The 18,659-nt window shown below is 39.4% G+C and overlaps 1 protein-coding gene and 1 long non-coding RNA gene across 6 annotated transcripts in view; one reads left to right on the top strand and one right to left on the bottom strand.

The window, feature by feature from the left end:
- The window catches only part of LOC118351150 (uncharacterized), a 57,405-nt gene extending 54,390 nt beyond the window's left edge, over window positions 1-3,015 (bottom strand). Inside the window, exon 1 of the long non-coding RNA XR_004806031.2 lies at window positions 2,844-3,015. This is a non-coding gene — a long non-coding RNA (uncharacterized LOC118351150). The remainder of the gene's footprint in view (window positions 1-2,843) is intronic.
- Window positions 3,016-3,036: 21 nt separating this feature from the next.
- The window catches only part of CKAP2L (cytoskeleton associated protein 2 like), a 31,992-nt gene continuing 16,369 nt past the window's right edge, over window positions 3,037-18,659 (top strand). For 2 of the 5 annotated variants that reach the window (XR_007402888.1, XM_035700571.2), the window contains exons 1-5: window positions 3,039-3,263; window positions 5,396-5,462; window positions 6,869-6,920; window positions 12,817-14,066; window positions 18,113-18,320. Coding sequence is in view for 4 of the 5 variants with exons in the window: in XM_035700571.2 (XP_035556464.2) it covers window positions 3,233-3,263; window positions 5,396-5,462; window positions 6,869-6,920; window positions 12,817-14,066; window positions 18,113-18,320 (1,608 nt within the window). In the remaining variant the exon portion in view is untranslated. Of the gene's footprint in view, window positions 3,264-5,395; window positions 5,463-6,868; window positions 6,921-12,816; window positions 14,067-18,112; window positions 18,321-18,659 lie in introns of all 5 variants that reach the window. The other 3 variants (XM_035700569.2, XM_035700572.2, XM_025453914.3) reach the window with 3 other exon arrangements.

The raw sequence follows: 18,659 nt of genomic DNA, 5'->3' as shown, positions 1-18,659 counted from the left end.
AAGAGAAGCATATGGTGAACAATGTTGGTTGTACATTTAACTGCCAAACCCTCCATCTTCCTTACCAACAGAATCTTGATTTCATTCAGAAGAAAATGTGTTGACCTAAAGAACAAATTAAGTTGATCTAAGCCAATCATGTCCATTCTATCCTCACATTACTGAGTCATGTTGAGGAAATCCCATCTAATCGAAATGTCAATCTTCTGGAGAGAACTTCCGGGAAAGATTTTCTACTCTGATAAAAGATAGAAGAAAGTCCTTTTCTTCCATCCTTCCTGCATGAGACAGGTTCTATGAGGATGTGAAGTTTGGAACTATGGTAGCCAACTTGCAACCTTCACAAAGACATACTGAAGAAGACAGATGGCAGGAGAAAAAGCCAGAATCTATGATGACACTGTTGCACTAACTGCCTACTCACTGCCAGACATAAAACAAAACAAAACAAAACAAAACAAAACAAAAACAAGAAACATTATTGTGGTTTTAAGCCATTGTCATCTGGTTTCCTATTACTTACAACCAAACTCAGCCTAACTTACATAGGGCACCACGGGGAGAAACAAACAAACAAAAAAAGGAAAAAGTCTGATCTGTTTGTTTCACCTGGCTCCTTCTAGCTGCCATAACTTTCCCTCAGTCTCCATACCCAAGTCTGGCTACAGTAAAACTAGTATCTTGATACTTTAAGAAATTGAGAAGTACAGAGCACTGAGCAAGCAATACCAATTCAAGAAAACCTTAAAAGTATAATAGCCGGCTCAGTTTTTAATAGTGAAATATTAAATTGTTCTAGAAATAGCCTAAAAATGTTATTCTATATATTTTCTAGTCCAAATTCTCCCACTGTCTAATCGGTAAGAAGGTCACCACAATGAAATCCAACAGTCTCAGCACTGAACTTGTTGGAGTCTGTTTCTTTTATTACAGTCTTATATATCAGTTTCCAAATTGATGAGAGAAAGCCAAAATTCCACCTTTTTAAGTCTAAGCTACAAAAACAAAAAGCCAAAAAATATTTCCCCAACCCACCTCCCACTGTAATCCTTATGACACTTAAAAACACTTAAATTTGAACTTTCTTGAGTGATGGAAATAGGTGGGATAGCAATAATTATTGTGGTAGATGTAAAATATGCTTGTATATCTATACTTATTCCTTGATTGGGTTTTATGACTATATACCTTTGTCACAATTGCCCTCCTGAATCTTGACCAGTGTTGGTTTATCAATACCTTTCATAAAATTTTTGCCAAGAACTGAGTATAGTACTCAAGATATAGTCAGACGAGCACAGACTAGACGTGGCATCTTGTCCTTCCTATTTTAGATGCCATCTAGGTTTCGCTAAGAAGTAACATTAGCTCTTCGAAAGCAAGTGATTCAGTGTTTGTAGGCAATTAACACCTATGGGTTCTGAATCTAATTTCAAAATTTTAAATGTATTTCTGTAAATCTATTCTTGTTAATTTGGCCCCAGTTCTTTCTAGATCATTCCAGACTCCAGTTTCTTTTTTTTTTTTAAATAGTAAGATTTTATTTATTCATTCATGAAAGACATAGAGAGAGAGAGAGGCAGAGACATAGGCAAAGGGAGAAGCAGGCTCCATGCAGGAAGCCCAATGTGGGACTCGATCCCAGGACTCCAGGATTACGCCCTGAGCTGAAGACAGATGCTCAACCACTGAGCCACGCAGGCGTCCCCAGACTCCCAATTTCTATTTTATATATATTGGCTCTTCCATTTTAGCTTTGTGACATCTGTAATTTGGTGTGCATGTTTTTGTTTATAGTATTTTGGAGACCATAAAGAATAGGTCATAAACATTTTTACAGTGTGATCCTGTTTTTATTTAAAATACTTACAACATTATCCTTTGATGGACACTTAGATTGTTTCCATATCCTGGCTATAGTAAATAATGCTACAATAAATGTAGAAATGCAGATTATCTCTTTGATATCTTGTTTTCATTTCCTTTGGATATATGTCTAGAGGTGAAAGTCCTGGATCATTTGGTAGTTTTATTTTTAGTTTTTTGAGGAACCTCCATAATGTTTTCTATAGAGGCCGCAGCAATTTACATTCCCATCAACACTGTACAAGGATTCCCTTTCCTCCATATCCTTGCCAGTATTTGTTTTCTCTTGTCTTTTTGATGACAACCACACTAACAGGTCTGAGGTTATACACTCTGATCCTATTGTAAATGGAATTGTTTTCTTAATTTATCTTAATGATAGTTCATTTTTAGTGTATAGAAATGCAACTGATATACATATAGATAGATATAGATATATAGATAAAGATTTATTTAAAAGATCTTATTTATTTATTCATGAGAGAGAGGGAGAGGCAGAGACACAGGCAGAGGGAGAAGCAGGCTCCATGCAGGAAGCCCGACGTGGGACTCGATCCCCGGGGTCTCCAGGATCACGCCCTGGGCTGAAGGCGGTGCTAAATCCCTGAGCCACCCAGGCATTCCTATATATTGATTTTTTTTTTATGCTGCAAATTTACTGAATTCATCTACTGTTTCTAATAGTTTTTTTGGTTGAGTCTTTAGAGTTTTCTATATATATTATCATGTCATCTGAAAAGAGAGACAATTTTATTTCTTCCTTTCTGACATTCTAAATGTACTTCGTGCCACTGGACTGTACGCTTAAAACTGGTTAAAATGGTAACTTCTGTCACGTATATTTTAACCAGCTAGAAACAATAAGAGCAGCCCCCCTGCAGTACTAAGAACTTAGAGCTTTTAGATTCATGAGAACCTTCACATGTAAAGCTAATATACTGGGGAGGCGCCCCGAATTCATCAGATTTGGGGTTTACCTTGTGTTTTCAGAGCTCCTGTGAACCTTGGGGGCTGAGGTGTGAGGCGGCCCTGCCTATGCGGCCGAGCAGGTTCCAGGAACGACTCCACAACCCGCCGCCCACCGCGCCCGAGAAGGCACCAGCCGGATTCGGGGCGGACACCGGCTGCCGCCCCGCAGCCGCCTTTAAAGCCGGGGAGATGCACAGTCTTCCAATCAAAGGGCCCCGGCGAGAGCTCCGAAGACAGAGCCAATCGCAAGACGCCCATTCCCTCTTGTCCCGCCCTCCCCTGCTTCCTACTGGCGGGTTTCAAACCCACAGGAGCCAATCAGAGCGAGCAGACGCGTTATGCCCCAGCCGTAGCTGCAGGCGCGGGCTTTGAAAAAAAAAACTGTCGCGGAGCCGTCATGGTGCCACCGGGGCCATCCGCAGCCGCCCGTGAGTATGACCAGGAGTCCCTGCGTCTTGCAGGCGCTCCAGCAAGGGCGGGGAAGAAGGGAGGCCACCCAGTCAGTTCTTTCTGCGGGAGGTGGCCGTCCGCTCGCGTGCCTGCCTCAGTCTCCCCCTGGGCGTTTTCCAGTCCAGGGGACGCTGACGCGAGCCCAGACGCCGGCCCTGGTAGAGGAGAGTAGATGCGGGGCCAGATGCCTCACAGGCATCCTCCCCGTAATTCCTGCAGCCGCTCTGCAAAGAGATGTCGTTGTCACCTCGTTTAGGTGGAAAACCTGATACCCTCCCTTGCTCCGGTCGCACATCCAGAAGAAAGCCATGCGCTCTTGCCACCCAGATTTGGCTACAGGCAGAGCCTGGGTGTGGTCATTTGTGCTGCGGCCTGAACTTTGACAGCTGCTTAGAGGCGGGGTCTGACCCTAACTGGGGGCACTGGAAGTTGATGGTTAAATCTGCACCAAGAACTGAGGGTCCTGGGTTCCCTGACCAGCTAAATGTACAGGGAGCCTTTAGCTTGCCTTTCAAAATACAATTCAGATGCCAACCACCTCCCAAATGCACTCAGTGTTTTGATAGTTTCAGTAACTCCTAATACCTGTTGACTGTCTGCTAGGACCTGGGCATTGTTCTAGGCCTTTTACATAATAGCACTTAGAGACGGGCGTTTCTTTCTTTCTTTTCTTTTCTTTTTTTTTTTTTTTTTAAGATTTTATTTATTTGACAGAGACATGGAGATAGACAGGGAGAGCACAAGCAGGGGGAGCAGCAGGCAGAGGGACAGGGAGAAGCAGGCTCCCTCCTGAGCAGGGAGCCCAACACCTGGCTGATCCCAGGACTCTGAGATCATGACCTGAGCCGAAGGCAGACATTTAACCAACTGAGGCACCCCAAGATGGAAATTTCTGTCTCCATTTTATAGGTTCAGCAGCAGCGAGGTTTGCTAACTTGCTAGAAACCACAGCGTTGGGATTCCAGCTGGGTGTCTTAGCACCTGATCTCTATACTGCCTGGCAAAGGGTAAAATGCATAATCCTCAAAGCTGTCTCCTAGGAATGCATCAGAGCCAGATATTAAAACACACAGCACCTCAGTTTAGGTGAAATTAAGAATAGTTTTGCACCTCTATTATCTTTTTGTGTGTGTGTGTCCATTATTGACTTTAGACTTTTCCAACCACCTATTCTTCATTTTAGACTTTTCCAACCACCTATTCTTCTCTCTCAGTTCCTGCCTCCGAACTCCTGTAATTTTCTTTGACCCTTTCTTATGGTACCCAGGTTTTGCCTTATATTGTAATTATTCTTGTGTTTATTTTATCTCCCCTAGTAAATTGAAACTTTCTGAAGACAGAAATACTGCATTTTCATCCCCTCACAAATGCCTTGCTTAGAAAGTTACCATGTAATAGATGTTTGCCATGAACCACCTAACCTGGCCTATTTTGTCTGTAGGCCCAAAGGAAACCCTGTAAGGGTTTGTGGCAAAAACCATCATCCCTGTCAAAAAAAATATATAACTACTAAGACCAGGCCAGGGCACCTGGGTGGCTCCATCAGTTAGGCACTGGACTCTTGATTTCAGCTCAGATCTTGATCTCAGAGTCGTGAGTTCAAACCTCATGTTGGGATCCATACTGGGCATGGAGCCTACTTAAAAACAAGTTCAAAATCAAAAAATATATATTTAAAAAAGACCAAGACTGGTTCACCAACTCAGGTGAGCCAGTAACAGATTTCTTCATGCAGTGCATATGTTGTAGCTGAGAATGGTGGCTGTAAGTAAGGGTTCTGGGGTTGGACAAACATGGTTTCAGATCCCAGCTTTGCTACATATCAGCTAGGCATCTCATTTACCCTCTTTAGATTTCAGACTGTAAAAAACCTTGTGATGAGGATTAAAGAAAAATAATGTAAATATGAAGAACTTAGTATAGGACATGGCACACAAATGATACTGTTGATATAGACATTAACTTAGAGGCAAATTTGTGGATCTAGGGACTTATAATATGGTCCAATGCCAAAATCATTACCAATAAGTGCCATCTTTTAGAATATAGATGAACTGGTTAAAAATCTCCATCTAAAGTCCTGTTGTTTGTTTGCTTGCCTATCTTGCAGAAGAGCGACAGAGAAAGCTCCAGGAGTACCTAGCAGCCAAAGGAAAACTGAAGTGCCAAACCACCAAGTGAGTTTGTTTCACACAGTTACGCAAGTTTGGTTACCCTCGCTGCAACTAGCAATTTAAAGCCTTTCAAAACATAGCCCTATTGTTTGCAGTGTACTCAGCCTGCGTTGACATCCTATGATCCCTCAAAAAAGGGTATATTAGTCCAGACATGACAAAAACCCCTGGGCAGCCCAAGCACTATTATTGTGACAGTTTCTGTAGGAAGGGGGAGAAGGTCCACAGCATTGCCTACTGGAAACTTTCCCTGACCCTGCTTTTTCTTTCCTGGGAAAGTGATTCTTGTGAAGGCTAGAAAGAGTTCAGGAGTTGAATGATGCTGGTTCTGTTTGTCCTTAGTAAGGCAGGAGAGCCAGTTCTAGTCAGTCTTCCCTAGCTGCACACCATCATCCTCCAGCCTGACAGTGCTCTTTGGTCATTCTCTTAGCATTTACTCTTGAGGTGGACAGATTATGACTAATTCACTTTTATCTTTTGTCAACAGCTTGCCATTGTAGTGGTGTTATTAGTCCCTCTTGTTTTAGTCTTGATGTATTTTTCTCCCCAGATGTTGCTAAATTTTTATTTGGAAGTGAATTTTTACAAAGTTAGTTTTGGCCTTGTATTTTAGTTTCCTTTTACTCTGGGACTTCACTCAACTCTAGTTCCTTGATTAAATAAATCTAATTCATTTGTCCAACAAATCCTTATTTAATACCTCTACTATATCAATCACTCTTGGTTCTGGAGATATGGTACTTAAAAAGACAGAGAGGTACCTTCCCCTCCAGGGTTTATATTCAAGATACAGGAAACTAACAGCAAGTCATGATCAAAGTCCCTATTAGGCTGGCAATTATTTTTGATTCATGCATATTGAATCCTTCTAAATACTCCTCTACTTTCCTAACCTTTTTTGCATTTTCTGTCTCACTGGCTAGATTTTATATATGCCTCTGGTTTTTATTTTTTTAATATTCAGGGGTAAATAATGAATATTCACGGTGAAAGATACTTAAAACAAGGAAATTTTTCAAAGGAGCTGTTACCTTACTTGACATTGTATCTCTAGAGGAGCCTGGCACATTGCCATGTTCAAGGAATGATGTTTGAATGAACAACACTATGCAAATATGAAGAAAACACATATATTTCATTAACCTTGTTAGAGTACTGTATTTATGCATAGGACATCTCTGAAAGAATCACAAAAAAATGGGAGAGTGGTGTGGTCACTGAGGAGTAGAATAGCAGGCATAAGAAAGGGATAATAAGAAGACTTTATTGCATATAATTTTGAATTATTTTACTATATACAGAAATTCCAGTTATTTATAATTCTAATTATAATAAATTTTAATCACTATACTTCCCAAACCTTACTGATCATTCTGTACTAAGAATTAATCTTATTTTATCTTTTATAGGCCTTATCTAAAAGCCAAGAGTAATCGTCTGAATCCTCCACCTTCTAAATCTGTAAGTAGAAATAAGTCTTTTAAAAAAAGTATTATTTTGTGGGTGCCTGGGTGCCTGACTCTTGATTTTGGTTCAGGTCATAATCTCAAAGTTGTGAGATCAAGCCCCACATCGGGCTCTCCCCTAGCGTAGAGTCTGCTTAAGATGTACCTGAGTCCAGCCCTCCCCCTTCTCTCTCTCTCTCTCTCTCTCTCTCTCTCTAAAATAAGTAAATAAAATAAATCTTTAAAAAATAATCATCATCATTTTGGGGACACCTGGGTGACTCAGTCAGTTGAGCGACCGACTCATGATTTCGGCTTAGGTCATGATCTCAGGGTCCTGGGATCCAGCTCCACATCAGGCTCTGTGCTCAGCAGCATCTGCTTGAGATTGTGCCTCTTCCTCTCCCTCTGCCCCTCCCCCACTCACCGCATGCATTCTCTCTCTAAATAAATAAAATCTTTAAAACTAATAATCATCATTTTGGATGATTAATGATAAAAATAATAAAGATGTTTGCAACCTAAAGACTATGTTATGCAAAGATATTTCTCATAAATAAAAAACATTTGGTTTAGTAAGAGATAGAATCACTTTTTGAAAAGTATAGCATGTTATAGTTCAGCTTTATTAACCAAAAAAATCCTCAGGTGTACATTGGTCCTCTTAATAACTAACACTAATTGAGTACATGCTATGTGTAGCACTTTTCTGACTTAACATAAACTCATTGAGTCCTTATAACTTTATAAGGTAAGTACTTAGTAGCCCCATATTACAGATGAGGGACCTAACTCACAGAAACATTAAGTAACTTCCCAAGGTCACATAGTTCTTACATGATAGAGTGAGAGCCTATGGTCTTAACCACTTTGGTACTGCCATGAAGTTAAATGGCTCGGTAGCCATTAAAAGGGAACACCTATATTAGATCTTCCAAGCTGCTTAACAAGATAGCTTCCTCAACAGTTCAATTCAGCTAGATTATGGATAGAGTGGTAAAGGATCCTCACATTTTCAAGGTTTAAATGGGAAAAACTAGTCTTCTGAAAGGCTACATATAACATAATTGACACTGTGAAGGATAGAAAATGAATATAAGGCAAAATTAGTACATCATGATGTGAACAGTTGAGAATCACTAGGTTAAACTTCTACTTTATGCAGATTGAATTAGTGTAGCATGCAAGTCTTAGAGGAAAAATCTCCTGGGAAAAAAAAACTGTCCACATTCAGAGTTCCCAGAGGCTTCTCTAGAAGCTGACAATACTGATTTTCAGTAAATCATCTCTTATGTGAGGTGATGCCTACCTATCTTTTTTACCCAATTGTGAAGATAAAAATTAAGGGGGAAAGGCAATTATGGAATAGGAGAAACTAAAAGGACTAGGCAAATAATAGTCATCATTTATATGACAGAATTTATAAAAAACTTATAAAACATTTTCATACCTAATTGTAATAGCTAACATTTGAGTACTTATCATCCAGATACTGGACAAGACACTTTACACACAGTATCTCAATATTCAAAACAACCCTGTAAGAAGAGTGGCCTTACGATTTAATGCCCAGATACTTTTGAGATTAAAGGGGGAAACTTGTTGGGCCAATAGCCATAAATAAAAACTATCTTTTGAAAACCAGAATGTTATGACACCCTTCCTAGAAGATAAATATCATTATTGTTATTCCCATTTTACAGATGAGAAGACTGAGGCTAAAGGAGATTGAGTACTTTGCCAAAATTACACAGCCATTAAGGGTTAGAGCCAGGACTTGAACAAAGCTTTTCTGGCATACTCTTACCGCAGTATTACTACTTAAAGGAACACATAATGTTTTTCATCTTCTGTTCCTATCTGGCAGTTTAACATATTGAACCAAGATTTGAAAGGATTCCTTGGGGCCATGCTCTTAAGTTTATTGAGAAACTGTAAAGCATAATTGTTAAAAAATACCTAGGTCCAAATCCTAACTCCTTCATTTTCTAGTTAAATGACTTTGGGCAAGTTATTTAACTTTATCTGTAAAATGGAAATAAGAGGTGGTATCTCATAGAGCTGTTCAAAGGGATTGAGTTAGTGCATATTGAAATACATTTAGAAATGTCTACACACTGGACTGTATGATCCTCTGGAGGTGCATAAATATCTCCATTGGGTAAACATTTTAGTAGAATCAATTTCCAGATTTTCAACTTCCAATGCTTAAAATTGATTTGTTGTAGAATGTGCCTCACATACAGTTAATCCTTTCCCACATCCCTTGGCAATGTCATCCTTCTACCATTTCTATTAGTGCTCCTCAGCGGCAGGTGTCCTCTCCTCTCATCTTTGCATGCCCTTAGAGTCTGGTACAGTGCCTAGTATACATCCAGAAAACCTGTCTTGATTTAAATTCTAGTCATATCCTTTGTGCATTTTCTCTCTCCTCTGGCTTCATATGTCCAAAATAAAGTGACCCAATTCAGTTTGAATCAATTGTTCTTTCTTGTACATTCTTGGATTTTTTTTTTTTAATCATTTTGATCCATCAATTCTGAGGTGAGTTATCAGAAATGAGGAGCTGGAGACTGAAGTTCTAGCTCCAGCCCTGCCTATGCCTGACCTTTCCTTCTTAAATGGAGGGGCTCAATTCCAACCCAAGGAGCACTCAGCTGGCTCAGTCAGTAGAGCATGCAACTCTTGATCTTGATTTGTAGGTTTGAGCCCCATGTTGAGTATAGAGATTACTTAAAAGTAAAATCTTAAAAAAAAATAATAATGATGATAATAAAATAAAATTCCAGCCTTAATGGTCTGTATTTGCATATTGATTGCAGGCTATTTTGTTAGCCAGATGACTTTTGTAAGCATAGTGTTTCTTGTAAGCATTTAGTACTTAAAACTGAAGGACAGGACCGTTTCTACCACTTAAATAAATTAGCAAGGTCAGGCTGATCTCAAAGGAATAAAAACTGAACAAAAGAGAAAAATACCTGCAAGTCTTATATATGATAAGAACCTATACTACCCAGGATATATAAAGAACCCTTGTAGCTCAACAATTAAAAGACAAATAACCCAACTTTAAAATAGACAAAGAAAAATAGTAATATAATAATAATAATAATAATAATAATAATAATAATAATAATTTAAAAATGGACAAAAGATCTGAATAAACATTTCTCCAAAGATATACAGGTGGCCAATAAGGGCATGAAAAGATGCTCCATATCATTACCCATCAAGGAAATGCAAATAAAAACCACAATGAAATACCACTTCATACCCACTAGGATGGTTATAATCAAAAAAAGACAGATAACAAGGATTGGGGAAGATGTGGAGAAATTAGAGTCTTATACAATGTTGGTGGGAATGTAAAATGCTACAGCCACTTTGGAAAACAGTCTAGCAGTTCCTCGAAGTTAAGCAGAATTACCATATGATCCAGCAATTCCACTCCTAGGTATATATCCAAGAGAACTGAAAAAAATCTGCTCCCATAAAAGCTTATAACAAATGTTCATAGCAACATAATTCATAATAGCCAAAAAGTGGAAACAATTCAAATGCCCATCAGTCAATGTGTAGATAACCAAAATATGGTATATCCATGAAATGGAATATTTATTCAGCCATAAAAAGTAATGAAATGCATGTATGCAGACAAGGAGTTTACAAGAATTTGTACTTGTCACTCAAATTTGCTTTGAACCTAAAACTGCTCTAAAAAAATAAAGTTTATTATTGAAAAATTGTGGTGAAGATTGACACATGCTGCAATATGAATGAGCCTCAAGAACATTCTGCTACATGAAAGAAGCCAGACACAAAAGGCCCATATTATATGATTCCATTCATATGAAATGTCTAGAACAGCCAAATCTGTAGAGGCAGAAAGTAGATTAGTGGTTGCCACTGTTTGTGGGGAGAAGGAAATGAGTGGCTTCTATCAGGTATGGGATTTCTTTCTGGGGTGATGAAAATATTCTGAATCTAGAGAGTGGTGATGGTTATACAACCTTGTGAATATACTAAAACTCACTGACTTAGACATTTTAATGATGAATTCTATGGGATGCAAATTATATCTCAATTTAAATAAAAAGAACAACTAATGAATAGCACATGTTTGGAAACTTTGATACCATCATCCCTGCCTCTTCACTAAGCAATAATGGAATGATCAGAGGTGGATGTAAACGTTAGGACTCAAGGAGTAACCCAGCTTTAACCATGGTAACCATGTAACCATCCATCTCCTTGCCTCCCACTTCCAACCCTGCCCCATCCCACCCCCAGCAACACTGCTGTACATTTACCATTCTAGAGCGAACATCTCTGCCCTTAATGTCAAATAGTTCTGATTATAGACTTTCTTTATATGTTCACAAAGTTTACATAGTAATTCTCAAGAATATTACCAAATCAAAAGTAAAGAGTGGTAACTCTAGCACTCCCATATCTTCCCCTGGACATATATAATCTATAAATCTCTGCCAAATTCTCCTTTCTAAATACTTGCTCTCAGGGACACCTAGGTGGCTCAGTGGTTGAGCATCTGCCTTTGGCTCAGGTCATGATCCCAGGGTCCTGGGATTGAGTCCCACATCAGGCTCCCCAAAGGGAGTCTACTCCCTCTGCCTGTATCTCTGCCTCTCTCTGTGTGTCTCTCATGAATAAATAAATAAAATCTTTTAAAAATAATAATAAATAGGGATCCCTGGGTGGCTCAGTGGTTTAGCATCTGCTTTCATCCCAGGGCATGATCCTGGGGACCCGGGATCGAGTCCCACGTCCCTGCATGGAGCCTGCTTCTCCCTCTGCCTGTGTCTCTGCCTCTCTGTTTCTCTCTGTGTCTCTCATGAATAAATAAATAAATAAATCTTTAAAAAATAATAAAAATAATAATAATAATAAATAAGTAAATACTTGTTCTCAGTGCAAATGCTCCAGAATCCACAGTGGCTTGCTCTAATTATTTCCCATATCAATTATAAATTCCTATCCCTAGTTTTCTAAGTTCTCTATGACCTAGTCCTACCTTTCTTATCCAAGATAAAATCACATAACTAAAATATTTACTTGATAATAATGTAGAATCTAACCTTAAAACCGTGTCCCGGCTTTAAAAATATGACTAACTTTCTACTAAGATGTTAGATTTTATTGAAAACTGTTCTAAAGTATCTTAGGCCTCCCAGCATCTACCACCTATCCTTGCACTGATCTCCAGAGACAAGACAAAGGTTCTTGTGTGACAATGACCTTTACAAAAACAGTGTTGTTTAAAAAAGAAAAGAAGAAGAAAAAATTAGTGGAGCAATACACAGTACTACTAGGAGGCACTTGGGAGATACCTCAACAGAAGTTTATTATGTATCTATCTTCCCAGAGTCCCTCCCTAGAAGGACACTTGATCTGGAACATAATGGAGCATTCAGCAAGTACTTGTTCAACTGAGGCAAATTTATTTTTTAAATAGCAATTTTTGGATGTTCACTGTATCTCTGCTTAATTCTATCAAGCTTAAATATTCTGGTATATTCTGATTACAGTTCAAGTTTTCAAGATCATCTAGGGGCATCTGAGTGGCTCAGTCATTTGAGCATCTGACTTTTAGTTTCAGCTCAGGTCATGATCTCATGGTCAGGAGATCAAGCCTTGGTCTGGCTCTACACTCTGCACTCAGTGGGGAGTCTGCTTGAAATTCTCTCCCTCTGCCCCTCCCCCCACCCACTCATGCTCACTCTCTAAATTAAATAAATAAATTTTAAGTCATCAATGAGCATTTATTTTCTCAGATTCAGCTTTCTTAAATTCTAAATAAAATAATTTTTTTTATTTTTTAGTAATTTTTTATTTTAAAAATAGTGAGCTATTGTGATGAATTTACTTTTTTATGTTTCTCTTTGTCTTTTTAGAATATAATACCCAAAAAGGATGTTACCAATCATGTTGCTTTGCCTATCAAAGCTACAAGACCCATCAGCATTAAGCTCCAGCCCAGACCTGGCAATCTTATGGGATCCCAGAAGTCAAAGTTGGAGCCACCAAAACTTCTGGGTAGAAGGCTGACTTCAGGATGTGTTTCTTCTAACTCGAACTGTAAGCCTTCCAGCAAAGGCCAACAGCATAAAGCTGTATCATCCACTACTGAAGAATTATCTAGAAAAACCATGGGATCACTTAATATGCAAGAATTGAAAACTGCAAAGCAGCAAGTAGCAGATCAAGGAAATACTAAATATGCAGACTCTGTGAACAGTAACCATATTGAAAATGAACCCTTGGATAGCTTTCTAAAAGAGATGAACAAAGAGAACTTGCCCCAAACTTTACCAGACTCTGAAACGAAGCCAAATCCTGAATTATGGGCCATAGGTAAGCCAAAGACTAACTCTTATAATCAAGTCAAGAGCAGTTTGGCTCCTAAACAAGCCTTGGGCAAAGGTTCAGGAAATAGTGCTGTTCTGAAAGACAGAGTTAATAAACAGTTTGTTGGAAAAACACAAATTAGGACACCACCAGTAAAGTCACAGCAACTCTCAAGAGGAACAAATCTTGCAAGACCAGGAGAAAAACTCCCAAAGACAGTTCCGTCTCATAATGTTCAGACCCTTGGTAGGACTCAGGCATCAAAAAAAACAGTGGTCAAGGACATAAAGGATATAAAGGTTAATAGAGATAACTCTGAAAGACCAAATGAAAGTAAGGTACAGTCACACACTGTTACTGAACAGAAAGTAAAACAAACCAAACCCTGGACATGCCCCAGTGTGCTTCGGGGAGGCTTTAACAACAGACATCCAAACATTAAGCAAGATCAGAAATCCACTCAACCTTGTTCCAAAACTCAGACGTCATGTGCACCACAAAAATCAAAACGCACAAGCCAAAGGCCTAATTTGGCAGTTGGCAGTTTTAATTCAGTCATTCCAAGCACCCCTGTCATAACAGCAAATGGAACCAGTGGTAATAAATGCCGCAACAGCTATGAACAAAAAGCACAGACTTTGGACTCCAAGTTGAAAAAGACTCTTCCCCAGAACCACTTTCTTAATAAGACAGCTCCCAAAACTCAAGCTGGTAACAAAACTATAAATGGAGGAAGAGTCCCAAATGGGACCCAGACCAATCCAAATATTAAGAAGATCACAGCAGAGGATCGAAGGTACTTTGTCTAATTCCATAGTTTTGCAATTTAAGATTAGGCAAACTGAGAATCAGGAATACTCAATCAGGAGATAGGCTTCTGTAAATAATGGATTCTGAGTAATTTTTAGCTACAACCCTGAAAAAGAGAAGATTGGAAGCAAATATAACAAATATTAAGACTTGATAGAGCTGGGTAGTACATACATGTGTTAGAAATTATTTTCTGTAATTTTCTGTATGCTTGAAATAATTTATTTTTTTAGTATATGTGCTGCCGAAGCGAAAAATAATTTATTTTTAAAAAGAAATTGAAACAATGGTTGAGTGAGGAATAGGGGTTGAAGATGTAGACTACTCATTCAAGAAACACCCTGCAGGGACTGAAGAGCAGTGCAAGAGGCCAAATGGGAGGAGCTAGAACACTGAATTTACATAGCTAGCACGTGGGGAGCTGGTAGTCGTTGTTAAGCAGACCAGTGGTTAAATTCAGAAAAGCTATCAGGGAAGAAGGAACAGGAAACTTCCATGAGTGTGAGCAGGCCGTTTTGGAACGTAAGCTAAGACAAAGAGGAGCAATGAGTTCACATCCAGAGTTCAAATGGTAGAAATCAGGATCTCAGGGTACTGGGAGTTAACATTAACACCCATGTAGCTGGAAACCAAGCCAAGGGATTTCACACTGTCTGCCTGCACAGGACCTGATATAGTCTCATAATGCAGTGAACCTCCCAGAAGAAGCACTTGTGTACACTTGGTTGGAGTAGAAAATAAGGAGATTCCCAACAAAGGTGAAATGAACATGGAAAATGAGATGGTAGCCAAAAGGTATATAGCAGGATGAAGTGAGGGCAGGATTTATTCCCTGAATACAGCCCTGCACACCACCAACAAGCTCTCTGCCCTCCTGAAGAGACAGAAAATAAACAGTTTAATTTAGGGTGAAGTGATTGAGAGAATGAGGCTGAGTTGACTTCTTGAGATAGATGGGTCAGGGAAATACTTTCAACAGTGACATCTGGTCTAGGAAAAGATAGTGACAAAAAAAAGGATGAGCCTTCTGAGCAAAGAGAAAACTGAGTACAAGACCTCAAGCTGGTGAATGAGGAAGTCAGGGTGTCTCCCCTGGAGCTCATAGTCTAGACCAGATAAGGGATGATGGGTCTTTAAGACAGTGTGTGGAGTGCTGACCATGTTTGATTACATAAGAGGAATCTGTGAAGAGGGATAGATCACTCACTCATTGCTCAAATGTCCCTTCAGCACCTATAATGTACTGGACACTGAGAGATACAGGGGTGAGCACACAGTCTGCCTTAGTGGAGTTTTTTCTGGTGTCTATATGGAAAGTACTAGAATAATAAAATCATAGCATTGAGGTTCTGGGAATAAGTTGGCTTTAGAAAAAGGTAAATTTCTTCTTCATTTATCGTTGGAAGGAAGGCTAAGATAGGAAGAATGCCAGGACCCTAGAGGAAACATATGCCAGAATCTCAGCATCTGTCATTATAAGCAGGTGGTCAGCATGAAGGTGAAGGGAGCAGGGCAGTTGGGCCTGAAATAAGTGCTATGGATTGTGCTCTGGAGTCAAGGAGAGAAGCTAAGAGGTTTTAATTCATTACTGATATTCTGGAAAAAAGCAAAACCATAAGGTCAGAATAGATTGGTGATCACCAGGAGCTGGGAAGAGAAACAGAAGTGACTACCAAGAAGCATGAGGGAATTTTTGAAGGTATATATTGAATGTAGTTATAGTTAGATAGCTTTGTGCATTTGTCAAAACTCGCAGAACTATATACTTGAAAAAAAGTGAATTTTGCTGTAGATTACTGAACACTTGTGTGTTCTAGGCACTGAGCTAGGCACTGGTATATCCATGGTGTTTGCCTTCACAGAATTTGCATTCTAGTGGAGAAGACAAAAAATGAACACATTGATGAAATAAAATAATTACCGATAATTACCTCTTAAAGAGGTGTCATTTGGGCAGAAGACTGGATGAAGACGATAATTCAAGACCCTGAGACAGGAATGAGCATGGCTCAAGTAACTGAAGGGATACCAGAGCTCCTGGAGGGGAGGGAGAGGGAAAGTGGTATGACATGAGGTTGGAGAGGCAGGCAGGACACAAATTATACTGCCTTTCCGCCATGGAAAATATGTTTAATTTTATTCCAAGAGCCATGGGAAGTTTCTGGTAGTGGCACAGTCCACTTTACACTTTAAAAACCACTCTGGCTACTGTGCACATGATGAATTTGATAAGGATGAAAGTGGAAGCAAGGACATGGTTTAGGAAAGAGGCTGCTATGGCATTTCAGGCAGAAGGTGATAGTGATAAGGACTAGGAGGGTGATAGGAGGGATAGAAGCCTACTGCCTCTACAGTGGTTTGTCAGATGTGGGGAAAAGAAAGAACTACATAAAGACAACTCCTAGCTTTAGATCCTAGCAACTGGGTAGATTGGGGTACTATTCACCAATGTAGGAAAGGCTGTTTGGGAACAGGTTTAGAGATGAAAATCAAGACCTTTGTTTTAGACAGTATTAAATTTGAAATGCCTGCCAGCATCAAATAAAAAAACCAACAAGGGGGTGCCTGAGTGGCTCAGTCAGTTGAATGTGCCAGGTTCCTGGGATTGAGCTCCATGTTGGGGGAGGGGGGATTCCCTGCTCAGCAGGGAGCCTGCTTTTCCCTCTCCCTCTGTCTGCTGCTCCCCCTGCTTGTCCTTGCTCTATTTCTCTAAAATAAATAAATAAAATCTTTTTTTTCTCTCAAGGATTTTATTTATTTATTCATGAGAGACACAGAAAGAGGGATCCCTGGGTGGCGCAGCGGTTTGGCGCCTGCCTTTGGCCCAGGGCGCGATCCTGGACACCTGGGATCGAATCCCACGTCGGGCTCCCGGTGCATGGAGCCTGCTTCTCCCTCCGCCTGTGTCTCTGCCTCTCTCTCTCTCTCTCTCTGTGTGACTATCATAAATAAATAAAAATTAAAAAAAAAAAAAAAAAAAGAGAGACACAGAAAGAGAGGCAGAGACACAGGCAGAGGGAGAAGCAGGCTCCATGCAGGGAGACCGATGCGGGACTCAATCCCAGGACTCCAGAATCATGCCCTGGGCAGAAGGCAGGTGCTAAACCGCTGAGCCATCCAGGGATGGCCCCAATAAAATATTTTTTTAGAAAATTTTTAATAAAAATAACAATTAGGAGTGGGTTTTACAAAGTTTGAGGCTCCAGGGAAAAATCTGGCTTGAAATATATATCTGTGAGTTATAAACATGTAGTAATTTAAAGAAGCTAAAGACCATACATTCACATGCTTGAATCCATGGGGCTTGATCCCTCCTCCAACAGTAGTCTGTTGACTGCTTAGAAGCAGGAGTGGAAGATGTGAACAGTGGAGGAGAATGAGGATTAGAACTTGGCCACCATCAGAGACTAGCTCCTTAACACTCTTGAAATTACTGATCTTGTTTAGGAAGGAAGAAAAAATAAATAAATAAATAAAAAATAAAAAAAATTAAAAAAAAAGAAGGAAGGGGGTCATATGTGGTCAGGAGAGGGCTAAGGAACTGGGCAAAGTGGATCATTCTGCCCAAGACCCTAATAAGGGCAGAATGCAGGTTTGGTGGGTCTGTTTGAATGGCAGAGAGTTTATGGTAAGAGAAATGGAGTACTGAGTTTGAGATCTCAGAGGTGGAAGGATCTCCTAGGAAAGCAAATACTAGAGGTAATATACAGGTGAAATGAAAATTTTTAGAAAAAAATAATGAAGAATAATTGTGAAGTCAAGGAATTTGAAGATTAAGATACTAGCCACTGTATCACAGGGATTACTGTAATCCTAGTAATCCCTCTGCAGTCTGCCTTCTGAAGGGTAGGGGCAACCAGTGCTGCCATTACCCATTTGTAAATTGTTTTTATTCCATTTTCCTAATTTTGTGTATCGGTGTAGGTATTTAGCGGTACTCAATCCATGCATATCTATACTTCGGAACTGTGACTATATACAAAAAGAAACCTAAAGCATTTTCCCACCCCACCCCCTTTAATTTTATAACAGGAAACAACTGGAAGAATGGCAGAAGTCTAAGGGGAAAATCTATAAACGGCCTCCTATGGAACTTAAAACAAAAAGAAAAGTAATAGAGGAAATGAATATTTCATTCTGGAAGAGTATGGAAAAAGAAGATGAAGAAAAGAAAGCACAACTTGAACTGTCCAATAAAATTAACAGCACCCTAACACAATGTCTGCAGCTCATTGAGGAGGTGAGAAGGATAAGCTCCCAAAGCCTTGGCCTAGAGTCTTAGAGTTTTTAAACAGTTTTCTTAAATATAGTTTAAGAGAAAAAAAACCTGGTCTAAGCAGAAATTCAGCTGCTTTTTTTAATTATAGAAGAAGAGTAGCAATAATAATGATGACATGCACTTAAATAGTGGCTCTTGAATGCCAGGCCCTATTCTAACACTTTATATGATCTCATACAATTATCATAAAAGAAGAGAAAGGAAGTATATAGTTTTGTGAATTGCAAATATTTTATTTCAGATTTTTATGTATATTCTTTAGTTGTCTTTTCCTGTGTTTCCCTAAAATTAGTATTGTGC

This window comes from Canis lupus, chromosome 17 (genome assembly GCF_003254725.2).
Source record: "Canis lupus dingo isolate Sandy chromosome 17, ASM325472v2, whole genome shotgun sequence".
NCBI lineage: Eukaryota > Metazoa > Chordata > Mammalia > Carnivora > Canidae > Canis > Canis lupus.
Note: the sequence above shows the minus strand (reverse complement) of the source record. Positions and strands in the feature narration are given on the sequence as shown.